At 45.2% G+C, this 23,917-nt stretch overlaps 1 protein-coding gene across 1 annotated transcript in view; it reads left to right on the top strand.

Moving 5' to 3' along the window:
• Window positions 1-23,137, top strand: part of SOD3 (superoxide dismutase 3) — a 56,911-nt gene extending 33,774 nt beyond the window's left edge. The window contains exon 2 of the mRNA XM_086964022.1: window positions 21,249-23,137. Coding sequence (XP_086820148.1) covers window positions 21,268-22,032 — 765 coding nt within the window. The 5' untranslated portion in view covers window positions 21,249-21,267 and the 3' untranslated portion in view covers window positions 22,033-23,137. The remainder of the gene's footprint in view (window positions 1-21,248) is intronic.
• Window positions 23,138-23,917: the final 780 nt, after the last annotated feature.

Genomic DNA, 23,917 nt, shown 5'->3' with positions numbered 1-23,917 from the left:
CAACTGGGCAGCTTTTATTGAAGGGCCAAAGTAGGGGATGTTATCCTCAGAGTCATATGCCTGTTGACCAAATCCATCTGTTCGGGGCAGAGGTAGAAATTTGTGGCTTGGTGTAGGGGGCCATCATCTTGATGCTCTTCCGGACAAACTTTCTAATGTGCTGCTGTTTGTTTTAGTGGTTACTCTGCAAGCCCCCGCAGTGGGCACAGTTAAATGTTACATGTGAGCCCTTTTGGCCTTTTTTATGTTTACCAGACTAGCCTTCTCTCTTCACATTATCTGAAAGGTTAAACACAGAAGCTTTCAATGTAATCTTTAGTCATGCCACAATGGGACCTTAACTTGATTCTAACTTTTCTCATGTGCATTCTGCTGGAGCCCATGCATGGCTGTTCCTTTTGGCTCGTAACAATCAAGATTGTCTTTTTCAGCATAATCGAGCGGCTGAGTGAACTGGAAGCACTTGCAGTGGAATTTTCATAAACTACCTTCCTCCACGATAAGTTGGTTCTGAGAACCAATGCCATTTTTGTGTCCAAAGTAGTATCGCCCTTCGTGTAGGGCAATCAGTTACCTCACTGGAATTTTGTTCTCTCCACCAAATCCCTGGAAAGCCCCCCCCCCCCGCCCCCCCCCCCTCTTGGCTGGAGCCAAAAAAAACCATAGGCTTCTATGTTTAGCAAACAAACGAGTATTGTGTTGATTATCAGCTCTTAATGGAGTTTTCTGATTCCAAAAGGGAAAGGCATTACAGGAAAGGACTCTGCCTAGGTGGATCATCCATTGCACTAAGACCTGTTTCTCTCTAGCCTAGAAAAGGTCCCCCTGAAGGCCTAATGGTGAACTCCACCAGAGCAAAGGCCGCCAAGACAGCATTAGCTAGGAGAGTTCCTGTTTTAGATATGTTATCTATATTTGTATAGTGCACAACTCACCCGGGAGAGCATCCTGGCACATCCAGAAAGCACTACTGCCTTGACAGCCAGGGCTGTGGAGAGGGTCATTTGGCTTGCACGGTTTTGCAGGGTTTTTTGGTTTTAGTCCACTCCTCAAGCCATCAGCTGTTTGGGATGGTACTGCATGCATATCTGTACTACAGGTGAAGGAAGAATCTGCAATAAGAAGTATCCATCTGAAGAACAAACTATATTACCTTCAATAATGCTCTTTCTGGTTTAAACTCTAACGGTAGATTCCACACTGCCCATCCACCTCTCTGTCCTGTGGAGTAGACGTGCACAATTTAAAAAGGTCCCAAGTTAGCTTTCAGCGTACCGTCATCTGCAATTTGCTCGAGTAAAGCTGCTTCTGAAACAGACAGAAGCTGACAACAGTCCCTAGGGGTGAAAAATATATGTGGCTCAGCTCCATCACTTCCAAGGAGGTGCAAGGTTGTCATGCAAAAAAGGGGGGTGGTGATGAACAGAGTGTCTGAATTGAGCAGACCACTCTTACCCAGTCCAAAGATCGGGGCTTGATCCATCACCGTTATTTATCTCACTGCCCCATCCCAGCTCAGAACCTGGCTATATGCAAATCAGTCTGTCCCTGGCCCAGTGCATCATGGGAACAGGGCAGACTAAACTACCAAGCCAATTCTTCACCAGAAAGGAGACAAGCTACCGGGGACCGGTTTCTGGCATTTCAGCCGTCTTCGGCCCGGCTTGCTTGAATCCTGATGGAGCAGTGAGAAAGGGACTCATGTCTGAGTATACCCTGCCACACCTATAGTGGCCAAAAACGATTCAGAAAAGGGGGGTGGTGATGAACAGAGTGTCTGAATTGAGCAGACCACTCTTACCCAGTCCAAAGATCAGGGCTTGATCCATCACCGTTATTTATCTCACTGCCCCATCCCAGCTCAGAACCTGGCTATATGCAAATCAGTCTGTCCCTGGCCCAGTGCATCATGGGAACAGGGCAGACTAAACTACCAAGCCAATTCTTCACCAGAAAGGAGACAAGCTACCGGGGACCGGTTTCTGGCATTTCAGCCGTCTTCGGCCCGGCTTGCTTGAATCCTGATGGAGCAGTGAGAAAGGGACTCATGTCTGAGTATACCCTGCCACACCTATAGTGGCCAAAAACGATTCAGAAAAGGGGGGTGGTGATGAACAGAGTGTCTGAATTGAGCAGACCACTCTTACCCAGTCCAAAGATCAGGGCTTGATCCATCACTGTTATTTATCTCACTGCCCCATCCCAGCTCAGAACCTGGCTATATGCAAATCAGTCTGTCCCTGGCCCAGTGCATCATGGGAACAGGGCAGACTAAACTACCAAGCCAATTCTTCACCAGAAAGGAGACAAGCTACCGGGGACCGGTTTCTGGCATTTCAGCCGTCTTCGGCCCGGCTTGCTTGAATCCTGATGGAGCAGTGAGAAAGGGACTCATGTCTGAGTATACCCTGCCACACCTATAGTGGCCAAAAACGATTCAGAAAAGGGGGGTGGTGATGAACAGAGTGTCTGAATTGAGCAGACCACTCTTACCCAGTCCAAAGATCAGGGCTTGATCCATCACCGTTATTTATCTCACTGCCCCATCCCAGCTCAGAACCTGGCTATATGCAAATCAGTCTGTCCCTGGCCCAGTGCATCATGGGAACAGGGCAGACTAAACTACCAAGCCAATTCTTCACCAGAAAGGAGACAAGCTACCGGGGACCGGTTTCTGGCATTTCAGCCGTCTTCGGCCCGGCTTGCTTGAATCCTGATGGAGCAGTGAGAAAGGGACTCATGTCTGAGTATACCCTGCCACACCTATAGTGGCCAAAAACGATTCAGAAAAGGGGGGTGGTGATGAACAGAGTGTCTGAATTGAGCAGACCACTCTTACCCAGTCCAAAGATCAGGGCTTGATCCATCACCGTTATTTATCTCACTGCCCCATCCCAGCTCAGAACCTGGCTATATGCAAATCAGTCTGTCCCTGGCCCAGTGCATCATGGGAACAGGGCAGACTAAACTACCAAGCCAATTCTTCACCAGAAAGGAGACAAGCTACGGGGGACCGGTTTCTGGCATTTCAGCCGTCTTCGGCCCGGCTTGCTTGAATCCTGATGGAGCAGTGAGAAAGGGACTCATGTCTGAGTATACCCTGCCTCACCTATAGTGGCCAAAAACGATTCAGAAAAGGGGGGTGGTGATGAACAGAGTGTCTGAATTGAGCAGACCACTCTTACCCAGTCCAAAGATCAGGGCTTGATCCATCACCGTTATTTATCTCACTGCCCCATCCCAGCTCAGAACCTGGCTATATGCAAATCAGTCTGTCCCTGGCCCAGTGCATCATGGGAACAGGGCAGACTAAACTACCAAGCCAATTCTTCACCAGAAAGGAGACAAGCTACCGGGGACCGGTTTCTGGCATTTCAGCCGTCTTCGGCCCGGCTTGCTTGAATCCTGATGGAGCAGTGAGAAAGGGACTCATGTCTGAGTATACCCTGCCACACCTATAGTGGCCAAAAACGATTCAGAAAAGGGGGGTGGTGATGAACAGAGTGTCTGAATTGAGCAGACCACTCTTACCCAGTCCAAAGATCAGGGCTTGATCCATCACCGTTATTTATCTCACTGCCCCATCCCAGCTCAGAACCTGGCTATATGCAAATCAGTCTGTCCCTGGCCCAGTGCATCATGGGAACAGGGCAGACTAAACTACCAAGCCAATTCTTCACCAGAAAGGAGACAAGCTACCGGGGACCGGTTTCTGGCATTTCAGCCGTCTTCGGCCCGGCTTGCTTGAATCCTGATGGAGCAGTGAGAAAGGGACTCATGTCTGAGTATACCCTGCCACACCTATAGTGGCCAAAAACGATTCAGAAAAGGGGGGTGGTGATGAACAGAGTGTCTGAATTGAGCAGACCACTCTTACCCAGTCCAAAGATCAGGGCTTGATCCATCACCGTTATTTATCTCACTGCCCCATCCCAGCTCAGAACCTGGCTATATGCAGGATTCAAGCAAGCCGGGCCGAAGACGGCTGAAATGCCAGAAACCGGTCCCCGGTAGCTTGTTTCCTTCCCAGTGTAAGAATTGGCTTTTGTAGTTTGGTTTGCCCTGTTCCCATCATGCACTGGGACAGGAACAGACTAATTTGCATACAGCCAGGTTCTGAAACTGGGATGGTGCAGTGAGCTAAAAAACGGTGTTGGATCTAGCCCTGATCTCTTGACTGGGTGAGAGTATTCTGTTTAATTCAGAGACTCTGTCCCTCACCACCCCTTGTTGTAAATATTTTTGTCCACCCTAAGCGTGGAAGGGTATACTCAGATGTGAGTCCCTTGCTCATTGCACCATCAGGATTCAAGCAAGCCGGGCCGAAGACGGCTGAAATGCCAGAAACCGGTCCCCGGTAGCTTGTTTCCTTCCCAGTGTAAGAATTGGCTTTTGTAGTTTGGTTTGCCCTGTTCCCATCATGCACTGGGACAGGAACAGACTAATTTGCATACAGCCAGGTTCTGAAACTGGGATGGTGCAGTGAGCTAAAAAACGGTGTTGGATCTAGCCCTGATCTCTTGACTGGGTGAGAGTATTCTGTTTAATTCAGAGACTCTGTCCCTCACCACCCCTTGTTGTAAATATTTTTGTCCACCCTAAGCGTGGAAGGGTATACTCAGATGTGAGTCCCTTGCTCATTGCACCATCAGGATTCAAGCAAGCCGGGCCGAAGACGGCTGAAATGCCAGAAACCGGTCCCCGGTAGCTTGTTTCCTTCCCAGTGTAAGAATTGGCTTTTGTAGTTTGGTTTGCCCTGTTCCCATCATGCACTGGGACAGGAACAGACTAATTTGCATACAGCCAGGTTCTGAAACTGGGATGGTGCAGTGAGCTAAAAAACGGTGTTGGATCTAGCCCTGATCTCTTGACTGGGTGAGAGTATTCTGTTTAATTCAGAGACTCTGTCCCTCACCACCCCTTGTTGTAAATATTTTTGTCCACCCTAAGCGTGGAAGGGTATACTCAGATGTGAGTCCCTTGCTCATTGCACCATCAGGATTCAAGCAAGCCGGGCCGAAGACGGCTGAAATGCCAGAAACCGGTCCCCGGTAGCTTGTTTCCTTCCCAGTGTAAGAATTGGCTTTTGTAGTTTGGTTTGCCCTGTTCCCATCATGCACTGGGACAGGAACAGACTAATTTGCATACAGCCAGGTTCTGAAACTGGGATGGTGCAGTGAGCTAAAAAACGGTGTTGGATCTAGCCCTGATCTCTTGACTGGGTGAGAGTATTCTGTTTAATTCAGAGACTCTGTCCCTCACCACCCCTTGTTGTAAATATTTTTGTCCACCCTAAGCGTGGAAGGGTATACTCAGATGTGAGTCCCTTGCTCATTGCACCATCAGGATTCAAGCAAGCCGGGCCGAAGACGGCTGAAATGCCAGAAACCGGTCCCCGGTAGCTTGTTTCCTTCCCAGTGTAAGAATTGGCTTTTGTAGTTTGGTTTGCCCTGTTCCCATCATGCACTGGGACAGGAACAGACTAATTTGCATACAGCCAGGTTCTGAAACTGGGATGGTGCAGTGAGCTAAAAAACGGTGTTGGATCTAGCCCTGATCTCTTGACTGGGTGAGAGTATTCTGTTTAATTCAGAGACTCTGTCCCTCACCACCCCTTGTTGTAAATATTTTTGTCCACCCTAAGCGTGGAAGGGTATACTCAGATGTGAGTCCCTTGCTCATTGCACCATCAGGATTCAAGCAAGCCGGGCCGAAGACGGCTGAAATGCCAGAAACCGGTCCCCGGTAGCTTGTTTCCTTCCCAGTGTAAGAATTGGCTTTTGTAGTTTGGTTTGCCCTGTTCCCATCATGCACTGGGACAGGAACAGACTAATTTGCATACAGCCAGGTTCTGAAACTGGGATGGTGCAGTGAGCTAAAAAACGGTGTTGGATCTAGCCCTGATCTCTTGACTGGGTGAGAGTATTCTGTTTAATTCAGAGACTCTGTCCCTCACCACCCCTTGTTGTAAATATTTTTGTCCACCCTAAGCGTGGAAGGGTATACTCAGATGTGAGTCCCTTGCTCATTGCACCATCAGGATTCAAGCAAGCCGGGCCGAAGACGGCTGAAATGCCAGAAACCGGTCCCCGGTAGCTTGTTTCCTTCCCAGTGTAAGAATTGGCTTTTGTAGTTTGGTTTGCCCTGTTCCCATCATGCACTGGGACAGGAACAGACTAATTTGCATACAGCCAGGTTCTGAAACTGGGATGGTGCAGTGAGCTAAAAAACGGTGTTGGATCTAGCCCTGATCTCTTGACTGGGTGAGAGTATTCTGTTTAATTCAGAGACTCTGTCCCTCACCACCCCTTGTTGTAAATATTTTTGTCCACCCTAAGCGTGGAAGGGTATACTCAGATGTGAGTCCCTTGCTCATTGCACCATCAGGATTCAAGCAAGCCGGGCCGAAGACGGCTGAAATGCCAGAAACCGGTCCCCGGTAGCTTGTTTCCTTCCCAGTGTAAGAATTGGCTTTTGTAGTTTGGTTTGCCCTGTTCCCATCATGCACTGGGACAGGAACAGACTAATTTGCATACAGCCAGGTTCTGAAACTGGGATGGTGCAGTGAGCTAAAAAACGGTGTTGGATCTAGCCCTGATCTCTTGACTGGGTGAGAGTATTCTGTTTAATTCAGAGACTCTGTCCCTCACCACCCCTTGTTGTAAATATTTTTGTCCACCCTAAGCGTGGAAGGGTATACTCAGATGTGAGTCCCTTGCTCATTGCACCATCAGGATTCAAGCAAGCCGGGCCGAAGACGGCTGAAATGCCAGAAACCGGTCCCCGGTAGCTTGTTTCCTTCCCAGTGTAAGAATTGGCTTTTGTAGTTTGGTTTGCCCTGTTCCCATCATGCACTGGGACAGGAACAGACTAATTTGCATACAGCCAGGTTCTGAAACTGGGATGGTGCAGTGAGCTAAAAAACGGTGTTGGATCTAGCCCTGATCTCTTGACTGGGTGAGAGTATTCTGTTTAATTCAGAGACTCTGTCCCTCACCACCCCTTGTTGTAAATATTTTTGTCCACCCTAAGCGTGGAAGGGTATACTCAGATGTGAGTCCCTTGCTCATTGCACCATCAGGATTCAAGCAAGCCGGGCCGAAGACGGCTGAAATGCCAGAAACTGGTCCCCGGTAGCTTGTTTCCTTCCCAGTGTAAGAATTGGCTTTTGTAGTTTGGTTTGCCCTGTTCCCATCATGCACTGGGACAGGAACAGACTAATTTGCATACAGCCAGGTTCTGAAACTGGGATGGTGCAGTGAGCTAAAAAACGGTGTTGGATCTAGCCCTGATCTCTTGACTGGGTGAGAGTATTCTGTTTAATTCAGAGACTCTGTCCCTCACCACCCCTTGTTGTAAATATTTTTGTCCACCCTAAGCGTGGAAGGGTATACTCAGATGTGAGTCCCTTGCTCATTGCACCATCAGGATTCAAGCAAGCCGGGCCGAAGACGGCTGAAATGCCAGAAACCCGTCCCCGGTAGCTTGTTTCCTTCCCAGTGTAAGAATTGGCTTTTGTAGTTTGGTTTGCCCTGTTCCCATCATGCACTGGGACAGGAACAGACTAATTTGCATACAGCCAGGTTCTGAAACTGGGATGGTGCAGTGAGCTAAAAAACGGTGTTGGATCTAGCCCTGATCTCTTGACTGGGTGAGAGTATTCTGTTTAATTCAGAGACTCTGTCCCTCACCACCCCTTGTTGTAAATATTTTTGTCCACCCTAAGCGTGGAAGGGTATACTCAGATGTGAGTCCCTTGCTCATTGCACCATCAGGATTCAAGCAAGCCGGGCCGAAGACGGCTGAAATGCCAGAAACCGGTCCCCGGTAGCTTGTTTCCTTCCCAGTGTAAGAATTGGCTTTTGTAGTTTGGTTTGCCCTGTTCCCATCATGCACTGGGACAGGAACAGACTAATTTGCATACAGCCAGGTTCTGAAACTGGGATGGTGCAGTGAGCTAAAAAACGGTGTTGGATCTAGCCCTGATCTCTTGACTGGGTGAGAGTATTCTGTTTAATTCAGAGACTCTGTCCCTCACCACCCCTTGTTGTAAATATTTTTGTCCACCCTAAGCGTGGAAGGGTATACTCAGATGTGAGTCCCTTGCTCATTGCACCATCAGGATTCAAGCAAGCCGGGCCGAAGACGGCTGAAATGCCAGAAACCGGTCCCCGGTAGCTTGTTTCCTTTCCAGTGTAAGAATTGGCTTTTGTAGTTTGGTTTGCCCTGTTCCCATCATGCACTGGGACAGGAACAGACTAATTTGCATACAGCCAGGTTCTGAAACTGGGATGGTGCAGTGAGCTAAAAAACGGTGTTGGATCTAGCCCTGATCTCTTGACTGGGTGAGAGTATTCTGTTTAATTCAGAGACTCTGTCCCTCACCACCCCTTGTTGTAAATATTTTTGTCCACCCTAAGCGTGGAAGGGTATACTCAGATGTGAGTCCCTTGCTCATTGCACCATCAGGATTCAAGCAAGCCGGGCCGAAGACGGCTGAAATGCCAGAAACCGGTCCCCGGTAGCTTGTTTCCTTCCCAGTGTAAGAATTGGCTTTTGTAGTTTGGTTTGCCCTGTTCCCATCATGCACTGGGACAGGAACAGACTAATTTGCATACAGCCAGGTTCTGAAACTGGGATGGTGCAGTGAGCTAAAAAACGGTGTTGGATCTAGCCCTGATCTCTTGACTGGGTGAGAGTATTCTGTTTAATTCAGAGACTCTGTCCCTCACCACCCCTTGTTGTAAATATTTTTGTCCACCCTAAGCGTGGAAGGGTATACTCAGATGTGAGTCCCTTGCTCATTGCACCATCAGGATTCAAGCAAGCCGGGCCGAAGACGGCTGAAATGCCAGAAACCGGTCCCCGGTAGCTTGTTTCCTTCCAAGTGTAAGAATTGGCTTTTGTAGTTTGGTTTGCCCTGTTCCCATCATGCACTGGGACAGGAACAGACTAATTTGCATACAGCCAGGTTCTGAAACTGGGATGGTGCAGTGAGCTAAAAAACGGTGTTGGATCTAGCCCTGATCTCTTGACTGGGTGAGAGTATTCTGTTTAATTCAGAGACTCTGTCCCTCACCACCCCTTGTTGTAAATATTTTTGTCCACCCTAAGCGTGGAAGGGTATACTCAGATGTGAGTCCCTTGCTCATTGCACCATCAGGATTCAAGCAAGCCGGGCCGAAGACGGCTGAAATGCCAGAAACCCGTCCCCGGTAGCTTGTTTCCTTCCCAGTGTAAGAATTGGCTTTTGTAGTTTGGTTTGCCCTGTTCCCATCATGCACTGGGACAGGAACAGACTAATTTGCATACAGCCAGGTTCTGAAACTGGGATGGTGCAGTGAGCTAAAAAACGGTGTTGGATCTAGCCCTGATCTCTTGACTGGGTGAGAGTATTCTGTTTAATTCAGAGACTCTGTCCCTCACCACCCCTTGTTGTAAATATTTTTGTCCACCCTAAGCGTGGAAGGGTATACTCAGATGTGAGTCCCTTGCTCATTGCACCATCAGGATTTAAGCAAGCCGGGCCGAAGACGGCTGAAATGCCAGAAACCGGTCCCCGGTAGCTTGTTTCCTTCCCAGTGTAAGAATTGGCTTTTGTAGTTTGGTTTGCCCTGTTCCCATCATGCACTGGGACAGGAACAGACTAATTTGCATACAGCCAGGTTCTGAAACTGGGATGGTGCAGTGAGCTAAAAAACGGTGTTGGATCTAGCCCTGATCTCTTGACTGGGTGAGAGTATTCTGTTTAATTCAGAGACTCTGTCCCTCACCACCCCTTGTTGTAAATAAGGTTGTCATGCAGCCACACTTCACCACCTAGCTGTGGACAGGAGCTACTGCTTGAAAGTCTCCAGATCCACTGTGAAGTCTGGAAATATTCTAAAGATCAGGAATCTACCAGAAAAAGTATTACAGAAGGTGTGTAACTTGTTCTTTTCAACACTTACACCCCTATTTTTGCCTGAAGCTACCTGTCTCAACATCCAAGTTGAATGTATATATCCTTACTTTGTTTTATCTCTGTTACCACACCTCACCAATATAAATTATGAATTACACAGAATGTTTATCCTTTGGTAGAATTATCTCTGTTACACAGTGACCTGTCACCCAATATTGGGTTTAGCAGAACTATAACAAGAAATACTAATGTGACAAAATATTAGAAGAGTAATGGAAAGGAAGTAAAGATACTGATATACAACAGGATATAAAGGATGCATCAAAAGTATTGCTAAAGATGAACATTAATTAAGGCACATGAAGGATTTATTATTTTATTTTATTTTATTTTATTTTGTGTACTTATAAAGCGCAGTCCTGTCACCCAAAGGGCATCATGGCGCTTTGAACTTGAACGGTTGCGCTGCTCAAACAATTTTAGGAAACAAATGCGTTTTTAACGCTTTCCTGAACGGAAAGTAGTCCCTGTGGCTTCTCAAGGAGAGTGGCAGGGAGTTCCAAAGTTTGGCCGCTGCAACACTAAATGAGCGGCCACCCATCCTGACTCTCTGAAACCTCGGGACTACCAGCAGATGGGCCGAAGAAGAACGGAGAAGTCGCGGGGCAGAATACCAGGCGAACATGTTCTGCAGAGGTACTGGGCCCTGTTGATGTACTGCCTTAAACACCATACACGCGGCTTTATACAGCACTCTCAGGTGTACCGGGAGCCAGTGTAGATCTCTTAAAGCTTGAGTAGAAGAGCTAGACCTAGGGCGGGAGAGAGCCAACTTGGCGGCCATATTCTGCACCCGTTGTAGCTTCCCCAGCAGGTTTTTTGTGGCCTCTAGAAGTAGCGCATTACAATAGTCTAAACGACTTAGTATGGTACCGCGGACTACTTCCGGCCTAGCTTGGGCGGGGAGAAGGGGCAGAACTTTACGCAACATGCGTAACTGCATCATGCACGTAGCAGTGGTTTTATTGACGTGCATGTCAAGCTGTAGATTTGGGCCGAAGATCACCCCCAAGTTGCGAGCAGATTCCGCCGCCGACACTGGCTCGGGAAAGGTGGCAGACCAGAAGTTCTCTGGAAGTACCCGCGGGATCTGATCTGTGGAACATTAGAGCACCTCCTTCTTTGAGCTGTTAAATTGTAAGGAGTTGGCCCGTAGCCAGTCCGCTGTGGCTGCCATACAGCGATGAAATGTCTCCAGCGAGATGGAATTCAGAGATACACCCACCCAGTCCCCTAACTGCAAACTAAGGCTCATTCACTTCAAATTCCTCCACCGACTCTATCAGTCACCTCTGTAACCCTGCCGAATGGAACTTAGGCCGGATGCCAACTGCTGGAGGTGCAATACCCCACAAGCCTTATTCCTTGGATTTGGCATGGGCCTGCCCTATCACAGTGCAGGTCAGGGCTAAAATGTTTAAGGCAATTCGTGAAATGTAGGAAATACCATTGGAACCCACTCCCCTGACAGGTCTGCTAGGATATACTAATGACGCCTCGGTCACAACTTGCCGACTCCTCGCCATGCTGCTCCTATTGGCGAAATGGAGGGTGGCCATACACTGGGGTAAACTGAACGCTCCCTCAATTGACACTTGGATACACGATATTACCTACTGCCAAGAACAGTTGTCCACCATTTTGGGACCTGATGCCAGCTGCATCTAGACCCAAAGACATTTAGGGCCCATTTTTGACATGGTTACGCATTCACAATTCTGAACACTCCATCCCATCTATGCCACCATGACATCAACTGGCTCACATACACTGCTCACACAGATTTCAAGTCATCCCCACACACCCAACATGGCCGCCCTACATTCAGGCAAAATTGGTATTGTACCAACAGTGTCACTATGCAACACGCTTCGTACACTTAACAAAAAGCTTTTGAATATCACATTCTCTTTCTTCTGTAGCTTTGCGGTCCTGTAGACTTCTAACTCTGAATGGAATTGCTTACTTTTCTCTCCTTTTCTGTCCTGCTTTGTTTACTGGGTACTATTGGTATCGGTTGCTTACATTATGCATTATCATCCTACAAATGCACGTTGTATATGTAATTCCAAAATGCCAATAAAAAAAAGATGAGCCTTAATTATGAACAGTCAATTCTAACATAATACTAGACAATCATAGGCAGCAAAATTCAGAAAGAAGACAAAAGTGGTAAAATATTTCTGGAAAGAAGCAACCTGTGCTAAAACTTTGACAAACTAAACAGAGTCTATGAAGCATTCTGAAAAGCAAGCGCTGAAGTTGTGATTGCAGATAAACGTCTAACACCGGGGTCTCCAACCGGTCGATCGCGAGCTACCGGTAGCTCGCCGAGACCCTGAGAGTGGCTCGTGATGCTTGTACCTCGTGACCAGGCATCTATGCGCATCCTGCCTTTCCCTAATGGGCACTGCGCTCATTGTGAGAGTCACAAGTGCGGCTAGTACGGAGCTGCATTAGATTTAGCAGGGCAGAGTAGCTGTTTGCCGGTCGCGCAAGCAGTATAGAAACTGCCGAGACCCGCGCCATCTGCCCTTTCAGCAGTACAGCCTGTCACCTTTCCTTCACCAGAGCAAGTAAGCTAGCGTGGGAGCACACTCAGAACAATTCTGAAGTGTAGAAATGCAGCTGCGGCGATTATTTCTCAAAAAGCTGTTAATGATCTGTGATGGCCCCATTCTCCGCGCTTTCCACTTCTTATTCTGCAATTCCTCCGGCTTCCCCTCCCCTCTATCCTCCTGGGGACAGCAGTTATTTAGCTCTCTATTCTGGTATCGTTATCTCCTGAGCCTGGCCCTAAACTGGCAACAGGATGAAAGAAAAAAAACTGTGATGCACTTTTAACAATGAAAGGTGAGTTCATGTGTAAATTAAATCGCTTCTTGATGAAGTGCCTCCACTTTACCTCCCCCCGAACCCCCCCTCCAACCTCGGCCATCAACCCCTCCTTCATTTCGAGCAGGCCTGATTTAGAATGCATATTGGTGAAGTGATTGCTTTCAAACGGACATGTTAGGCCAGGAGAAATGAAAGATGTTGCTAAATTCGAATAAAACAGCTAATAATAAATATACCGGCTTGGAGTAAAATTTAGTGCCGGGTTACAATTAACACAAAAAAAAAGTACGTAAGAAGTGAATTACAAACGTTATTAAAGGGTCAGGGAGCGTGTGTGGGGAGGGGGAAAGAGTGACACCTCATTGGTAATGCTGAACTCTTATTTAGGGACTCTGACTAACACAGGTGGCCCGCCCTTTCCTATCAGATGCGCGGTGAATTCATTAGAGCAGACCAGAGAAGTCCGTCAAGTATTTGAGTCAAGAGCTCATAGAGAAAGGAGCATGGCTTAAGAGTGGCATGGACCTGACTGGGAGGTGGTGGCTGGCTTAGCTTGGCTCTCCCTCCAGCAAATGGGCTGCCTACCGATTGGTAACATCAGAGCACGAGAATTGTCAGGAAGGGCTTGTCTTTTAGTTACTGGTTTGAAGGTTGGTAGGGCCAACTCGGCGTGACATCTTTTGAGGACAGTAAAGTGGGTGCAACATAAATGGTAAAAGCAAGTACTGAAACATACTGGCAGCTGGTAACAAAAACAGAAAATACTTGTTTTTCCCCACTTAAAGACGCTCCATGTGCCTTGCTGACATCAACAGTTGTAACCCACAAATGTCAGTCTTATATTCTGCTGGGTGTTCGACTTACAATAGTGAAGAAACGAAAGTGCAGCACAGAAATATCCACACAATCCTTTGTTTTATTTATACGTGTTTTTATACAGTTACCCAGCAGGAGTGGATGTAATGTAGTTGTAGTCAAGTGTGTTATATGTCCGGAAGTGACGTGTGGAATGGTTCAATTGCTGACCTCTTTGCAAATTCAAACCTGGGGTAATTTCATCATAAATACTTGATTCTGGGCTAATCACTTTTTTAAAGTGCAAATATAGGAAATGTTAAAACAGTCAGTACAGCGTTCTTTAGTAGTTTGACCCAATTCCATCACCTTGGGGTTCCAGCCTCAGCAGCTCCCGCCCCACCATGCCACTGATATACCTGCATATTTTGTTTTTACTTCTCACGAAGCCGGACAATCAATCCTCAACAGTGTCAGACTCAAGGAGAAAACTAGATGGTCAGTTGCTCAATATTAAGCAGCAGATCTCGTTTTCCAAAACTGAACATTGTTTTTAAATATATAAAAGACAACAGCTCAGGAAATCCCATTGAGTCAAGCAGAGGCAATACATTCTATGTGGTGATTCTTTTTAAGACAAGCTATGTCCATTCCAGACCAGTCCTGGTGAGAGTGGACAGTTTATGCAGGCTGTGCATGTGTAGGAAGAGACTGATGCTTGTGTATTGTGGGCTGCAAACACAACACTAAAGAGTGAATGGCGAGACCCTGCATGCAAACAGTCTTGAGTCATGTGACAGTTCTCATGATGTCGTTTAGCGCTGTAATACCTTATTCTGGGGGGCATATTTAGCAAACTTTCACATAGCGCAGCAAGCCACCTTGCTGCACTAAGGTAAAGGACAGGAATGCGCTGTATTTTTAACATTATATCACACATTCCTTTCCATGCACTGGCACACAAACTGCTGCCCAGTCCAGTATTGTGTTCAAACCACAGTATGGGCTCTGAAGAAATTAGGCTTAACGTCAATGAAACTGGGCTTGTGAGGTCTCTCGGAAAAATGCGCGAGTTGCTTGGGGGTTAGTAGCTCACGACGAGTTTCACTGACCAGAAGTAGCTCTCACAACACAAAAGGTTGGAGACCCCTGGTCTAACATCTATGCCTGTACATGTACCACCTCCACTCTCTTCCCTAACTTACCATCTCAACAGTCTCCACAGACGACTCACTGTAATAAACGGGCCATGGCAGTAGCGGAGGAACCTTAGAAAACAGACATAAAGATTGAAGACAAGCCAAATTAGAGGACACAAGACTCTTCCCAGACAAATTAGACACCGATCCTAGCATGCAGCTCAATTACCTGTGTTTCTGTCTAAAAAGTTCGATGTCTGAATCATCAGGACATCCATGAGAATTTCTGACAAGTCAGAACTCTATGAAGATTAACCAATGAGTGAAGAGAGCTGTTGTAAGTGATTGAAAAAAGATTCATTAACTTCTTGTGCCCTGCTGCCACCCTTACCGGATTTTCTTTCACTGCCCTGCTTCCAGTCCGCCTCAGGCTGGGCTGTTGTTGTTTCAAGCGGCTGTTGCTGCCGCGCTGCCATCATCGCGTCGAGCAGGGGGGACTACACTACCCAGAATCCTTCTGTGGCGCAGGAACAGCGCGTCACAGCTCAGCGCCAGGAGGCGCCTAAATCGGACCTCGGACTCCCACAGCACGGGACGCCTTGACTTCTTGTGCCCTGCTGCCGCCCTTACCGGATTTTCTTTCACTGCCCTGCTTCCACTTGGCCTCCGGCTGGGCTGTTGTTGTCTTGCGTGGCTGTTGCTACCGTGCCGCGCCGCCATCATCGCGTCGAGCAGGGGGGACTGCACTACCCAGAATCCTTCTGTAGCGCAGGAACAGAACATCGCGTCACAGCTCAGCGCCAAGAGGCACTTAAAACGGACCTCGGACTCTCGCAGCGCAGGACGCGTGCCGGCCAAGGGCGGGCCTGTCCGTGCCCTTCAGAGACCAGGCTGGGCCACCACTCGAACATCGGTGCACCGGACATTCTGTAAGACTCTTTAATAGCTTGGTTTACTTCAGTTTGTGTTGTATACCTGTTACTGCTTTTTCTGTATTGCGTAATACTTTAGCATAAGCAGACATGTTAGATGGCATTACGTGTAGGGAAAGGGAGGAAAGCAGCAACAAGTGGGAGCGTCACTGGGACATTGGATCAGTTTATAACTAGGGCTGCATCAGTTCTGGAACATGAAATAGCCCTGACAGAACGACGTTTATCATTAGAACCTCTTCATACTAAACAATCCTGTTTGGGCCCCATAATGTTAGCTACCACTCCAGAAAAACAAGGTAAAGAAATATCTAACCATGAAGTAAATGGGGGAAATAGTGATGATCCACAGCCTCTGGGGCCTTTTAATTCACATGAGACTAGGGAGGCCAGCTTTACTGTCTCGAGTAATGAATCGGTTTTGGGTATTACATTTAATGAATCCACCCCGCGGTTTCCCACAAGGTCCATAGCCAAAAACAATCCAAACATTCAGCCGCCAAAAACAGCTCAAGGGCAAGGTCCCACAACAAAGAGGAAACGCAGAGGGAGCCGACAGAAGGGCAGGTGCCCTAAGACAGCTAAAACAGTAAAAACACCTAAGAATACAGATATATTGATGCAACCTGCACCGACTATAACATCTGCTTTGAATATCATTCCCTCGCCAAATGCAACGGCTGTAAGCCTGGCAGAGTCCTTATCTCCCTCACCCCAAATTATTGAGGGTTTTATTGAGAAAGTTGAACAGTTAATAAAACCTTTGATGTTACCACTTGTAGAGAGGATAAATCTGATTAGTGGAAAATTAGGGACTCTAGAACGAGTAATAATAGCCAGCTCTGATACACTAAGGCAATTAGCTGATAGCATACATAATCAGAGTGTAGTAGGACATAATCCAATTAGAGACCACAAAAGTATGATCACTACATCTCTACCCACTGTGATAACAAATGTCCCGTTATCTAATGGAATTGGCCAGGTTGATAAACCCTCTGGGAACAGGACCCTGATGAATGAAGGAGAGGGCCTGCAAGCAGGGGCGAGGGAGGTGGTAAAGGTTTCAGGAGTCGTGGGACAGGCTAATAAAGCTGTATATATAGCAAAGGAACCCACTACAGATGTAAAATTAAAGAGAATATTCCCACGCATTGACCTACCACCTGATCCTTTCCATAAACAGTAGTGTTATTTGGTGTCCCTGAGTTAAACAGTGAAAAAATAGAAACCTATTCCGAACTAAAAAATAAGGTAACATTTTGGCTCAATAAGAATAGACCACTTCCGCTAAACATACACGGAGAGATCTTACATGTTCGAAGAGTAAGCTGGGTGGGTCACAGAGCAAAGGACCTACAGGGAGACTGTATCATAGTTAATTTTAGGGACAGACGGGTGGTTAGCCCTATTTGTGATTGGTATCATCAAAGAGGAGACAGTGATATACATACTTGTGACCTAGTTACTTTTATCCTCCATCCTTTTTTGCGCCGCCAAATATACATCCATTTGGGATTCAGCATGGAGGTACTACGGTTGGGCATAGAAACAGATTTAATATCCCCACGTTCAATCACTTTGACACGCTCTCAGAGCTAGAGGGGGTAGATTGACTTAAAACAGAGGGCCCTAATGTCAATCTGACGCCCAATTTTTCAAATGTGATACATGTGATTGGGGGAACATATGAAGGAGTGAATAGTACAAGGGAGGTCCCAAGTATGAGATTTGGGAAACCCAATCCTGAAGAGCTTGGCGCCTTGAAGGAAAGCGATACAGTGGGGAACATATTGTGCGGAAATATAATGAGAGGAATGGTCTCATTAGTTGTATGGATCCACCGGCTAAAACGTATATGGTCGATGGTCGATAATGTATTGGAACTTTGCAGGTTTAAAAACAAAATTTTCTAATCAAATATGGATTAACACCATAAATGACCATGATATAGTGAACCTTCAAGAAACTTGGGCTACAGAGGCATATCACTTATGCTGTTTTAAAACCCTATTCTCACCGGCAATAAACTCTGCACATGGCAGGGCCAAAGGGGGATTGTGTACTTATGTATCGAATCTGTTTAAATGTGAGAAAATAGAGATAGCGTTTAATAACAGATACTATCACATGTTTAAGATACATATTGATAAGGCACTCTGCTTGATAATTGTCAATCTTTACAATAATGCTCCCTTGGAGGTAATTGAAGAAATTTTAAAAGCATTGGGTACAGATATTAAATATTTGATGGGGGGTGAGATTCAAAGAAGTCTTTGTTATGTGGGGCGGGGATTTTAATTGTTCCGTATGTAAAAGAGGAGAACAAGGGACATGTGGTATAATGCTGAATCACGACACCAGCTTAACGCATTTCGAACATACCACATGCGGGGACCTCTTGAATGATATTATCTTCTCCTGTGACATGGGCTTTGCAAATCGAATCTGTCAACCAGAGGCCTCGTTTTTCCATGCATTTAATGGTAGCGGTGCCTATTGAACAATTGACTTTATATTGCTGTCAGCTAGATATGGAGGACAGGCCAAAACTTTCAAAACCTTAGATATAGCACTTAGTGATCATTTCCCCCTAATTGTGAAACTTTTAAATCCACATCACGATCCTGTTGGAGATATCGCGTGAAGGCAGGCTATATGCGATGTCACTTTGAAAAGACAAAATGGTTATTCCTTAAAGTGGATCAAGGTGGTTCCAGATGATTTTCTTTGTAACTTAATTAGGAAATGTGAATCCAGTATTGAGGCCTGTCTGGATGAAAATTCGGACAATTGTATTATTAGTAACAATTTTTTAATAATTGCTATATACATTAAAAATAGCTTATGGGTAGAAATTAAAAAACCCAAAGAAAAAACTGTGAGTTGGTTTGACACAGCGTGTACCAAGACTCATTCCAAACTTAAGCATGCTCTGACTGCCCCCGTTAAGGATTCTTTCTTAATTAGGGAGCTGCGGAAAGCCTATAAGATGACACTGAAAGCATGAAAGGATGCTATAAAAAAGAAAGCCTGGGATTCTCTATGTGAGGCCTCTTTGAACAGGGACACCACGGCTTTTTGGAAAGCGGTTAATGCCCCTTTTTTAATGATAATACTAAGGCAAGGGTAGAAATAGCGATCCCTGGGGATGAATGGGGAAAGCATTACGTTGACTTATACAGTGCGCCGTGCGTACTGCAGAAAACACCATCTGAATTGACAGCGGTAGAGAAGATCCCTGACACTAATAGGAAAATAGTTTTGGGCATTACCCTGGAAGAGGTAATATGAAGTATAAAAGCCAGTCAGGGAGGCAAGGCACCTGGCCCCGATGGGGTGCCTGTTGACCTGTATAAAAGTAACATGGACTTATGGGGGCCACTTCTCACGTAACTATTAATGCATCCTGTTCTAATGGTCTGATCTCATCATGGTTTGAGTCTATTATCGTACCTATATTTAAAAAGAGAGATAGATCAAGTTGCTCGTGCTATCGCCCTATATCATTGTTAGACTCATCCATTAAGATTTTTGGACGAGTGATTTTAAATAGACTACAAACCTGGGCTGATGAACATTTAATTATAAGCGATCTACAATATGGATTTAGGAAGGGCATGGGTACTATTGACCCGGGCTTTAATCTGCATATTCTTTTAGAAAAATATACCAAGGCCAAGGGGGAACGCATCTTTTCAACTTTCATTAACCTAACGTCCACTTTTGATTGCGTTACCCATAGCAAGCTCTGGCTGATCTTGGAGAGTTTGGGAGTAGAGAAAAAAATATTTATTTTCTTAGGGAGCTCTACTCGGGGGCTACAGCGTCAGTCCGTTTTGGCAAGAATGGTGAGTGTACCAGGTCCTTTAGCATAGCAAGAAGAGTGAGGCAAGGATGTGTCCTTGCTCCTTTCTTATTTAAAATCTACATCAATGACCTTGAAAGAACATTGCTGCAGGAGTGCAGGGACATGCCTATGATAGCAAAAAGATCTGTCCCTGCACTATTATACGCGGACGATGCAGTCTTGATGGCACGGACTCCTCTTGCTATGCAATGGATTGTTACATCTTTCACTCATTTCATGTCCAGTCTGGACCTAAGAATTAATTGTACAAAAACATTCTGCATGAACTGCGGTTCTGGGGCAGACAAAAAGAAAAAAACAATATACATTAACTCGAGATCCTTGGAATTTACCCCAACTTTTCCGTACCTAGGTATATTGTTTGACCAATCCGGTCTATGGGAAAGTGCAATAAAGGCAAGGAGGCTGATGTTCTGTAAATCTATTATGGCCGTAAAAAAATGTAGCAAGATGATGGGCAAAAAACTGATCGGGGAACTTTTAACCATTTACAGAGCAACATGCTTAGCAACTGCCATTTATGGCGCAGGTATATGGGGATATGAAAACGTGAAATGTCTTCAGGTTGTGGAAAACACCTTTATGAGATACCTTCTAGCTGTTCCGGAAAGTGTCTCTACATACATTTGCCACGCTGAACTTGGCCATCCACATATAGAAGATATTATCAATGTACAACTCGTTCTTCTATGGCACAGGGTTTGGACCACCGAGGAGTGTGTTTTTAACCGTTCTATCCTAAGGGACTTGATGAATCTTGATAACGTTAGTAAGATGGGATGGTTATCTTATGTAAAGACGTTTTTAACAAACATAAGACATCATGATTATTATGATGATCCTTTTTTAATGAGTCATGTCCCTAGAAAAGAGCTTAAAAATCTCTGTATGTTGCACTTGGGAAAACGTAGAACTAACGCTGAAATAACGAATAAGACAGTGGTTGCCCATCTATTAATAACGATTTCTAGTAATATGCAACCATATGTAACATTACACATGAGTGAATGTGAAAGGTTTTTATTAACGCGTTTCAGGTTAAATATTTTAATTAGAGTTTTAAGTTTCCCTGACAGGAATAACTAGTCAAGGCAACTCAATAAATGCCCATGTGATGATTTGTCAGAACAATCAGATATTCCTATTTTGTTATTTTGCAAGTTTTACACAAATCCAAGGAAGAGATGGATCGTGCCCATACTAAAGATCATGGAAGTTAATCAGTGCCGTCCTGCTTTTTTAGCCTTTCAGAAATTAGATAACATATTAACTGTTACATCTGTTTCTGCTTATAAAAAAAATATTTTTAGATCCCGGAAATCAATTCATGTGTGAAATCCAAGAGGTGTATTTCTATTGTGCCATGATTATTATTTTTATATTTTAAATTTTGATTGTACTTTTGTGGTTGTGTTAATGACAATAACCGAATAAAGTTTCTAATGAATGAATGAAATGATTGAAAAACTATTTTTAGATCATTTTGCCTACTTTATGGATCATATCTGTAAACAAAAAAGAAACAAGCAAAAACATATCTGACGAATTTGATGTTTGGTTTAGTCATCCAGTTGAAAAATATTAAGTTTTGAAGTTTCTGTCAGAGGATATTCACTGACTGCTAGAGTTGTCCATTTAATGAAACTGAGCACCTTTTTAATTTGTAATTTATTCACTCATTATTCTTTTTTTCTCTTTCATTTATGCAGGATCAGAATTGCCGCAGACATGTTTCATGTTCCATGTGTTTTGTCCCTGCTATTTTTGGTATTCAGCGTCATTGCTGTTGAAGAGGGAAATTCAACAGAATGTGATTCACTGAAAGAAATACAGAAAAAAGTAACAAGCTTGTGGGAGAACTGGATGCCACCACAGAGTTCCAAGGCAGACAGCGATGGGAACTACTATGCCACTTGTGAACTAAGACCGTGCAAGAAGCTGGACGCTAATGAGATGGCAGTGACCGGACATGTATTATTCAAGCAAAACTACCCTATTGGAAAACTAGAGGTCATCTTTGAAGTGGATGGCTTCCCCACCGAAGACAATCAGACTTTAAGAGCTATTCATATTCATGACTTTGGAGATCTCAGCGATGGTTGTGATTCCACAGCTGGTCACTACAATCCATTCGGCGTTAATCACCCTAGACATCCAGGAGATTTTGGCAATTTTGACACCAGCTGTGGCAAAATCAGGAAACGCAGAGGAAACCTTCAGGCCACGCTCTTTGGCCCATACTCTGTTTTAGCCAGATCGATCGTAGTCCATAAGAGTGTAGATGATCTTGGGAAAGGCGGCAACCAAGCCAGTATAGAGAATGGGAATGCAGGCAAGCGTCTTGCTTGCTGCGTGATTGGTCTCTGCAGCAAAGCTATGTGGGAGAAGGTTAGTCCTGTGTACGCAGAGACTAAGCTTGATAGGAGTGCAAGGCGCGTAATGAAAGTTGAGGGACAAATACCAAGGAAGCGGGGGACTGCCTTGCGCAATTAGTGCAGTTTGAGGATATTTGTCAATCTAATATTTACAACCTCATATTTTATACATGTGCCCATCCCCAAAACGTCCTGCCATTTCTAAAAAAAAAACGTAGTGCCACTTTTGCGTTACTTAATAAATAATAAATGTGTTACATAGAGCAAATCCACCTATCACTCTTCTTAGCATGGGATAGTTTTTGCATAGCTTATGCATTCTGGGCCTCATTTAGAGGGTTTTTGGCGGAGGGCAGCACAGTAAGTCATCAGGCTGCATTGCCCTATGTCAAAGCGAAAGGACATAAATGCACTGTATTTTTCCAATATGGTGCATTGCTGTCCTTTTCCCTCTACGCTAGCGCTGTTTCGGCAGCCTAGCGCCAACACAAGCACCCATTCGCCATGGTGCAAGGGTGCCTGTGTTATCAGCAGGATTGTTTTTGTGCAGGAAGGGGCACCTTCCTGCACAAAAAAACATTCTGAGAGGTGTTATCCTCTTTCTATGTGTGCTGCAGAAAGAAGCAACCTCTCTCTTTGAGAGGAATAAACAAGGAGAAATTAATGTATTTCTCCTTGTTACGCCTCACCATAGGAGGTCTAAGGTTTTGGTGTATTCCCATGTTTACCAGGTCTTGTAAACCTGGGGAAGCATCAGAATTCATTGGTGTTGCGTGGGAACACCCACTGCAACACCCATGGACCTCCAGAGAGCAAAGAAAGGCTCTGCCTTACTCCATGTCTATGAGGTCATGCAAAGTAGCTTTTCATGGCCTCATAGATATGATTTCAAGGTTTGGCCCGTCAGAGCGTTACAAAAAGTGATGCTATGGTGGTGCAAGGGGTGTCATAAATATACCCCTCTATATTTACAAAGTTCCTCAAATCACAGGGAGAAGCTGGAGTAAATACTTTTTAGCACTGTGAGAAAAGCACAGTAAAAACACACAAAATGACAAACACTTGGCTCCTCTTGGTGGACCTGCAAAATAATATGTGGATAATTGTTTCAAATGTGCATGCAAATATTATTTTCTTGCTTGAAAGTCAAGAGCCTCATTACAAACTGAAACATTTAAAAAGAAATGTATGATCATCTCATATTAAAAACACTGTGAACCAAATGTACTATTTTTTCACACGGTGCAGAAACCAAAGTTGCTGTGCTGCATTGTGTGAAAGGAGAATGAGGAACAGCGCCATATCTATTAAGATATGGTTCTGTATTTCTCCTCCCCCACACTGGCACATTTTAGGCTGCCTTGCGCCACACACAGTCTAGCATCATAATATAAGAGGTGTGTGTTTGTGATGTCTAGCATACGTTTTGTCCTGGAAGGGAAGTCTTCCAGTACAAAATTCTATGCTGAGTCATATTATTAAACTTTTCCAGCTTTGTATGTCTACTGTACAGTACAGCGGGCATGCAATGTTCAGGAAGTTCAGAGAAAAGAAAACCTTTCTCCAATGTTATGCCTGCTTTGAGGAGGCATACATTTTTGGTGCATTCCTCTCTCTACCTTTTTTTGATTTGGGACTTTGCCTCAAAATCCTTGGGTGGTTGCACGGGAATGCCTATGTACCATCCATGATACATCGCTTGGTGAACGATATTCTATTAGTTGACTGTCATGAATGTACTTAAAAGCCTGATAGCTAAATAGTGACATGTACATCTCATCAGCAGGATATTTTATTTGTTTTGAGTACATTATTTGAACATTGGATAACACATTCATGTTGATAAAGACCACCTCTGCATACCAGGGAATCTAAAGTTTGAAAAAAAAATGATGAAGGATTTTTCACATGCTGCTTTTACCCAAAGCCTTTTGTTTTCTAATCTGTACCAACTTTGAAGGGAGAAAGTACTTGAAGTAGAAGAAATGGAGGTAGAAGCAAAG

Source organism: Lissotriton vulgaris, chromosome 3_2 (assembly GCF_964263255.1).
Source record: "Lissotriton vulgaris chromosome 3_2, aLisVul1.2, whole genome shotgun sequence".
NCBI classification, from domain to species: domain Eukaryota; kingdom Metazoa; phylum Chordata; class Amphibia; order Caudata; family Salamandridae; genus Lissotriton; species Lissotriton vulgaris.
Note: the sequence above shows the minus strand (reverse complement) of the source record. Positions and strands in the feature narration are given on the sequence as shown.